General features: G+C 43.0%; 1 protein-coding gene and 1 long non-coding RNA gene across 3 annotated transcripts in view; one reads left to right on the top strand and one right to left on the bottom strand.

Moving 5' to 3' along the window:
* scfd2 (sec1 family domain containing 2) overlaps positions 1 to 8336 on the top strand; it is a 95706-nt gene that overhangs the window by 12909 nt on the left and 74461 nt on the right. The window contains exon 4 of the mRNA XM_034881574.1: positions 4712 to 4887. Within this exon, the coding sequence (XP_034737465.1) occupies positions 4712 to 4887 (176 nt within the window). The remainder of the gene's footprint in view (positions 1 to 4711; positions 4888 to 8336) is intronic.
* LOC117950480 overlaps positions 8053 to 8336 on the bottom strand; it is an 8446-nt gene continuing 8162 nt past the window's right edge. For both annotated transcript variants that reach the window (XR_004657909.1, XR_004657910.1), the window contains exon 2: positions 8053 to 8158. This is a non-coding gene — a long non-coding RNA (uncharacterized LOC117950480). The remainder of the gene's footprint in view (positions 8159 to 8336) is intronic.

The raw sequence follows: 8336 nt of genomic DNA, 5'->3' as shown, positions 1-8336 counted from the left end.
AGAGAGAGAGAGAGAAGGGGACACTGTCCAACTCCTCACACACTGAACCTTTATAACCCCATTGGCAGAAGACCAGACTCTATGAAGCCCCCTGAGCTCCCAGTGCACCCCCCCACAAAGTTCCCATGCTGCCCACCAGCGAGATCTCAATCCATCATGCTCTGCTCATATGAGGCCAAAGTTGAACCCAGTAACACAAAATGCTTAGCATGTAATACCTATCTGCTCTCTCGGTGCTCACTCACCCTCCAGGAGAGTAGAATTTTTCCGCTCCCATCCAAACTCACTCTTACTCTGCCGGGTTAATGCAGATTAGTGGAGAAAAATATTGGTGTATCAGGATACTGCAGGTCCTGCATTCTCACATACACACTCAACTTGGCTTCTTTTCATCTCATCAGGGTAAGATCATCTAGAGAGAGAAACAGAGAAAATAATCTGTTTCTCAGAGCCTGAGTATGACCCGTCAGGTTTCTCATAGCACAATAGGATGATGAAATTTTGTGTGTGTGTGTGTGTGTGTGTGTGTGTGCGTGCGCGTGCAGAGTCCAGTGTTTATCTTGGGTGTTTTTTCTCATAGCGGGGAATTAGTTAGACAGCTTTGGTTTCATCGTCCGTAGAAGTGCATTTATCTTTTCATTTGTGTGTGTTTTGTGCATTGCATGTGTGTGCGTCATAAGGTTATCCAGTTTGTGTATATGTTGTGTGCACCGATACTGCAGTGTAAATGAGACGTGTTGACAGGGCCTTTCTTCCTGTGGTGCGGTCTGCTCATTTAACAGCAAACAACCGAAGAGTGTAATATCAAAATAGTTTCAATGAGACGAGTAGTCATGTTTAACAGTATAGTCTCCCCTTTTCCACGGGGGTGGTGATGGCGCAGTGGTGTGGGAGACCCGGGTTCGATTCCCACTGCGAGACATCAACCAGTGTGTCCCTATCTAGTTGCTCCAGAGGCATGCAGATATAGCAATCTTGAATCGCTTTGGATAAAAGCGTCAGCTAAATGACATGTACTGCAATGTAATATAAAACAGGAACCATTCACACACATTCACACACTGTGGCCGAGGCTGCCGTACAAAGTGCCACCTGCTCATCAGATACACACTCACACACATCTACACACCGATGGGGCAGCATCGGGGGCAACTCAGGGTTCAGTGTCTTGCCCAAGGACACTTCGACATGGGACTCCAGGGCCAGGGATCGAACCACCAACCTACCAAATGGCGGGCAGGCCAGCTCTTACAACAGCAGTTACTGTATTGCAACTCTTTTAGTTATTACCAAACCTTCTCACACACACACACAAGTTTTTTTGTATTATTTTTTTAAGCATTCAACACAAAAAACAGTAGGAATAAAACAACACAGCCATAACCAGATCAGATCTTATTTGTGATAACCACAGCTTAGTCCAATGACTGGAGACTAAGTACTGTTTTGAATTAGAGCCGCAAAGATTAATTGTCAGCTATTAAATTAACCCCCAACATTATTTTATAATCGGTTTGAGTATTTTTTTTTCAAATGAAAAAAAGACAAATTCTCTGATTCCAGCTTCTTAAATTTGATATTTTTCTGGTTTCTTCACACCCCTGTGACCGTTAACTGAATATCTTTATGGGGGTGAGTTGTGAACAAAACAACCACTTGAGGACGTCATCTTGGTCCTTGGGAAACACCAAAAGACATTTGACATCATTTTCTGCCTTTTTTTAGACCTAACAACTTATCAATAATTGAGAAAATAATTGACATATGGGATATATATAATTGTTTTCCAACAGATATTTTAATCTGCAAATCACTCCATACATTTTTACAGGTCCCATATCATGCTCATTTTCAAGTCCATACTTGTATTATTGGGTTCCTACTAGAAGATGTTTAAATGGTTTAATGTTCAAGACACATCATTTTTCTTACACTGTGTTTGAATACACCTGTATTCCCTCTCTGTTTGAAACAATGCGTTCTAGCACCTGTCACTTTAAGTGCCCTGTCCTGGTTGATTTTCCTCCCGCAAAAGACCCATCTGCTCAGATTGGTCAGCGTGTCCAGGGTTTCGACATCTGCGCTCTTGGAGTCATTGCAGCCGGGGAATGACTGTAACAGCACTGTAGCAACACGTTCTACCTATATACAGTATAGTTGTGACACTTTCTAAACAAGGCCCATGTGTATTTCTTTGTAAATTGAGCGTTTTGATACTTTCACAGTATTCATATAGCACCTCGACCAGCATTATAAATAAAAAAGACTTGGAGAGCTCACTTTTTACAATACGGGACCTTTTAAAGGTGTTTTTACAACACTTAAGAAGGTCTGAGTAATGTGGCAGTGTAGCTGCCCGGTTGCGGTGTGTGTTCTCCACGCCTGTGCAGTATGTTCTTGAACGGGGCCTCAACATGCAGCCACAAATAAAAGCACCTGGACTTTCCCCATCTTAGAGTGCATAAATAAAAGTCTCTCAGCCTTCCTGTGTCCCTCATCCATGTAGAATTACTTATGTGGCTGTCGAGCTGCTGAGACCAGCCACCACTCAGCTCCAAGCTGACATCAGACATCACTTAGCCTCTGAGTAACCCTCTGCACCTAGAATGCAAGTCCTCTTCCAGAAACCGGACTAAATCAATGTTGGCCCCTGTGCTTTTCTGCATTGTTGAGGACTTTGATCATGAGCTGAACATATTGCCACTTCTGCACATAAGGCTGAAATGGGCAGCAACTCAAACTGTTAAAAGCATGGGACTGAATATGTGATTTGTTTTATGGCTGCCTCTGCAATAAGTGCACAAAAGAAGAGTGCACATTAAAACGGTTCAGGTTTCTTCTGCTCTCTTAGGTGATGTCTCAAGAGTGACACATTATATACGCGCTGGTGAACAAAACAGACATGGCGTTATTTGAAATATCTCCATATTTCATGCACACATTATCTAATTGACTTAGGGCTATATTCAAAAACATGTCACATACATGACCCTGAAAACATTAAAAACTTGCCAGGGGTTTCCAGACTCCAGAGATCAATGGTGCATCTTTCAATGCATTGAAATGACCTGAAAACAGGCACAAGATTTATAAGGTGCCCAATGCAAATTGTTGTTTAAACAAATAAAGCAGGCATGTAAAAATCCATTTAAGTAGAGTGTATTCTTACATGTATGGTCTTCACTCAAAGACGGAAAATTAGAGCCTGTTATTCACGCAGAAACTCTTGTCCGAAGCCAAAGCTCAGCTGACAGATCATCTCCCTGAGATTCATTTTTACATCTGGCAACAAGATGCCTGAGGAATCACAGAAGTGTTTCGAGGGAAGTTTAGTGCCACAGATAAGAGCTGAGGCTGTGCCAGGGCTGTTTGATTGTGTAATGGAGAACAGGCGTTTATGTGGCTTTCTCGTCTCAAGTTCTTTTTTGTCTAACATGTTCTCACTCAGTCTCACATGATCATCTGATCTAAAGTCTGATTATATTGGCCTAGAGTGTGCCATTCTTCTGGTGGCCTATTCTCAGGAGGAATTATGCTTGGCCCTAGCTTTGGACATCTTTCCTGGTTCTGCGTTGAATTATGGTTGGCACATCAAACTCGGCGAACCATGGGTATACATACGGCCAGGATTTTATGGCTGGATATGTTCACAATAGAGCTTTTCAGGTTTTTGAATATGTCTAGACTGAAGCTTATTCTTCAAAAATACTTTAATTTCAGCAGATACTTGTTTGTTTCCCAACAGAAATCTATTTTGCTGTAAGATTAAGTTATTAGCTTCTCTGAAAACTATTTTTTTTTGTTATGACCTTCCCATACCCAAATTTCTATCCAAAAATCAATCACAGTCCTAGATTTTCTTATCCAGTTAAATGAAGTTTTAAAATGTGTTGCGAGACTTCACTTAATATCTAGTATTCTGGAGATTTCTGCTCCATTTAATTTTATTTTTTTTATCCTGCCTGTCTGTTTCTTTTCCAGTCATGTGTTTGGCCCCGCTAAAGAAAACATTGACCATGTAGTCCAACAGGAAATACTCCCACATCTGGTGCTGGTTCATAACATCAACATGAAGAAGTAGGCTTTATGGGGAGTAAATGTGTGCCCCCTCTCTCTCCCAGCCCCTGACACAGCCCCTCGTACCTCCAGGCCACCCTGCACACCCCCCTTCTAGCCCTTACACCCTTTACGCCGCTCTTCCTGTGTCTCTGTGTCTCTGTGTCTCTGTGCGTCTTCGCTGGAGGGCCCGACTATATCCAGTCTCTCTGCTCTCTCTATAAATGTTGAAAGAAAACCTCTTGATTTGCAGTCACTAGTCTAGCCTCTGCTGCAGGATATGTAGACCTGTTCGTTGATGATGAGTCGTATACTGTGACTCATTTAAGCATCTCACTGAAAACTCTGACAGCAACCTGACGCTGGCACATATAGAGAATATGGCTTCTTGTCTGGCACAGCCACATGCACAAATACACATTTCAGCTCTCGCTATCTCCTAGCATGCAGAGTTTTTGCTCATTAAGTTAATATTATGGTCTGTCTTGGTATCCTGTCATTCCCCTTTATGCCTTAAGCCTCGTGTGCGTGTTTTTATGGCACACAAAAGATCAAAAGTCAGAGTACATTTAAAAAAACTATACTGATGTACTTTGACCAATTTTGATTGATCTGGCTCCCCAGATAATAAGAGGATCTTCTTCCCTCCTCTCAGGCCGCGTGACCCCCGAGCAGCTGTGCTCCTACATGCAGCTGTTCCGGAGCAGTTGGGGGGCGCTGGAGAGTCACTGCGGGGTGCTCCAGCTGGGCCTGGCCACGGCGCAGACACTCAGCCACCCCAGCCTGCCCCGCTGGGATGCCTGCCTGGCCTTCGAGAGGCTGCTGCTGCAGGTCCGTACTCATCTTACCCAAACCTATTATCCACATGTGTCACAGGCGATGAAAAGTGAAAAGTCTCAAAATGGGATATCCAGCACAGATGCAAGCAATTCTCTCTTTTAATATTACGGGAACGTGGATCATATAACTTGAAGAATGCACACCCGTTTTATAAATTCTTTCAAAAATGATGTTACGCTGAATTAATTTGAAAAGAATAACATTCACTCACAATTTGTTAATAACTTCGCAGTTATTCTTGCATAACTTTCCCTTTGGGTAAATATTTTATTGCTGCCAATACTCAGCAGGTAAGTGGGAGCTTGTGGTTCGCTAGATGCGGCCCTGAATGTTATGTTAAACTGCCCCCCCCCCCCGCCCCCTCCGCAGATTCCTCTCCTTCCTAAACAAGGTCAGTTGTGTTTGCAGGAAAAACATTCAAATCCAGTAAACACAGCAAAAAACGCCAGATTTTCCATCATGTTGTTTACAGGTTTTTTAGTTCGGAAGAGGTCTAGTTTACGGGGGCGGACAGAGGCGGATGTACACGTATGTTTGACTGTGGAAAAGGTCAGAGGGCAAGTCTGATGGAGAGACAAGAGGGGAGAGGGTAAGGACAAATCAAAAGCCAGACCAGCCAGTCAGCACATCAGGTCTTTAGCAATGATCTGAACTGATATTTTAGGACATTTCCTACTCACAGAGCATCGCTGACAGATATTAAAGCCAGTTCCTCCCCCTGTTACCTTGCTGTTTTCAGTGAGTAAAACAAGCTGCAGCACAGCAGAGTATTTATGAACTTATTTGACTAAATCACGGAAAAATAAAACAAGCTCGCAGCGGTGCCTAATGCCAAATGGGAATTTGAAAACAACCTCCCAATCCTTTGTCCTCAGATGGGGCCATCACGGGTTTCATTAAATAAAGGAAGAAGACTTTAGGGCTTATAGTCACAGCATCCATTTATTTAATGACTCCGCTTTGATCTACTGCCTCATGGTTGTCTACTTTACCTGGAGAAGTCATGGCACAACTTTCTCACCAATCTTTTGTAGTTTGAGTCTGGCTTTTTAGGGGACTGTGTCCTCAGCTGGAACTGGGTCTCGTTAAACTGACGATGACTTTGTTAATAACTTAGTGTATACATAGCACTTGGCGTGGGTTTAAAGTGACATTCTTCAAGAATCAGATCTCACAATCAAGCCTTGAGGGCGATGGTGTTTGCAATCAAAAAAGGGCCCGGAGTTTTATTGAGGTATTAAGGGAAATGAGTTGTGTGTCCTCTGTGCCCCAGTCTAGTTATTTAATTTCCATGTGAGGTTGTTTTTTTTGTTGTTTTTTGCTTTTGCTTTGGCTCAACGTGGACAGAGAGAAGTTAATTACATTACAAAATGGCGGAATGAAGTGCCTTTCAGCTCTGGCCACGGCGGTTGGGCAGTGTTTGCTGTGCCTGAGTGTGTGAGGGCTGCTGTGGGTACGGCCGGGCAGTGCCGGGCGCTCCGTCGCTGGTGGACAGTGGGAGTTCATTTAGGCCAACCGCTCTGTGATGTTCTGTGGAGCTGTGCAGTGGGTAGTAGCTGTACTGAGGCAAAGGGCCGTTGAGTTCAGGGCCTAGCCTAGCTCATGCCTTTCCAAACGGTTGTGCACAAACACTTTACTGCATAAATTACTGTGTAATAATACATTTTTTTGCTCTTAAGGTAATGCTTAAATATACTTACATAAAAAAGCTCTTCGTAAATGAACTGTGCTTTTGCAGAGTTTGTAATGGGGGCCTTTACTTTCAGTTCAATTCAATTTTATTTCATATAGCGCCAAATCACAACAACAGTTATTTGACAGTGCTTTTCATAAAAGAGCAGGTCTAGACCGGACTCTGTGACGTTTACAGAAACCCAACAGTTTCAGGGTACTTGAAAGGCAACATACCTGCCAGGGTATTTGCAGCTGGGAGGTTAATAAGAGAGGGTAAAACAAATGTGGTAATGATGAGATGTTGGTTGCCCTGTGATTTTAATGTGGTTAGTGTGCTACTCGCTGTTTATACTGACTGTACGGAGACTGCTTGAATGATTACCTCCTCAATATTATATGTGTGTGAGAGGGCCAGATATCTTCTTGGTTGGCAATCCCACCCATGCCTGCACCTATTATGCACCCCTCCCCCCCACTGCCCTAGCTGTCTGGCATGTAACTGTGTTTTGGTCTGAATGGGTCGGATTGAGCGGGCTTGGGCCAGCTCCAGCCCGCAGTCCCAGAATGCGTATGCTAGACGGTGTTCAGTGCTGGATGGACGGGGGGGGGGACTCCACAGACTCCCTCTTTCACCACTTTTTCCCAGAACATCCCAGACACACTACCTTCCCATCAACGGCCCAGCCAGAGCCTCTACCTCACCAAACAAAACATGTACACTACTACTGTACATACCTCCCAGAGAGAGCTGTCTCGGGACAGGTCGCAACTGCATTTATTTATTTATTTGTGTAATAGCCGACTTTTTCGGGCTAGTATTGTGTTTGTTTTGTTTGTGCTGTGCAGTCCACTGTTCATTAGTCTGTCACATCACTGAACACAGTAGTGATGACAGCAGTGCAGTAGAGAGGAAGCTGACCTCTCTCACCCCGGCCTGTTGCTTTACTCTGCTGGGACTGTGCTGGGATTACCAGGGCAGGCCTCTGCAAACAGTCAAGCTCCGAGTTATTACTGCTCACGGCGCGGCCGATTGTCCCGTTCTCCCATGACTCATTCAAATTGACCGCCTGCCTTATCTGTGTTTCTGCTGTGTGTTTGTGTTTTAGTCTGAAAAAGTCTGTATACAAGTTTAAAAACCCAAACCCAATGATGTTGACATTTATTTACAGAATTGGAAAAATGCTGTAAATTTATACAATGAAAAGTGTTCATTTGCCCTCATAATTTAACTTCACACAAGATAAAAAATCCAAATAAGTCATTCTGAAAATGTCAGCATCTTCCGCGGCAACCAGTTAGAGGTATTTACTGGCTGGTAGGGGTGTGCAAAAAATCGATTCACATGCGCATCGTGATTAAAGCTCTACAGATAAAATGTATTCATAGAACTTAAAAAATCGATTCATATTGTTTTAGTTTGTAATGGTGTGTATACTATCCCTTGGGAATATTTACTACATTTACAGACTGTGAATGTTTTTGTTTTTAAATTGAGAATCGTTTTTGTATCAAAAATCGATTTTTGAATTGAATCTTGAGCCTAAAAATCGATATTGAATCGCGATATTTTCTGAATCGTGCCCCCCTACTGGCCGGGCACACTTGTTACTTAGTATTCATATCATAAATAAACTTTGTTTGAGTTCCATGCTCTAGATGTCAATATTATAGCCCGACAGATTTTTGGGGAGTAAAAAAAAATCTCAGTATTATAGTTTTCGGTCAGTATTACCTAAACACAAACAAACAATCTTCCTATAGATCCT

This window comes from Etheostoma cragini, chromosome 9 (assembly GCF_013103735.1).
Source record: "Etheostoma cragini isolate CJK2018 chromosome 9, CSU_Ecrag_1.0, whole genome shotgun sequence".
Lineage (NCBI taxonomy): Eukaryota > Metazoa > Chordata > Actinopteri > Perciformes > Percidae > Etheostoma > Etheostoma cragini.
Note: the sequence above shows the minus strand (reverse complement) of the source record. Positions and strands in the feature narration are given on the sequence as shown.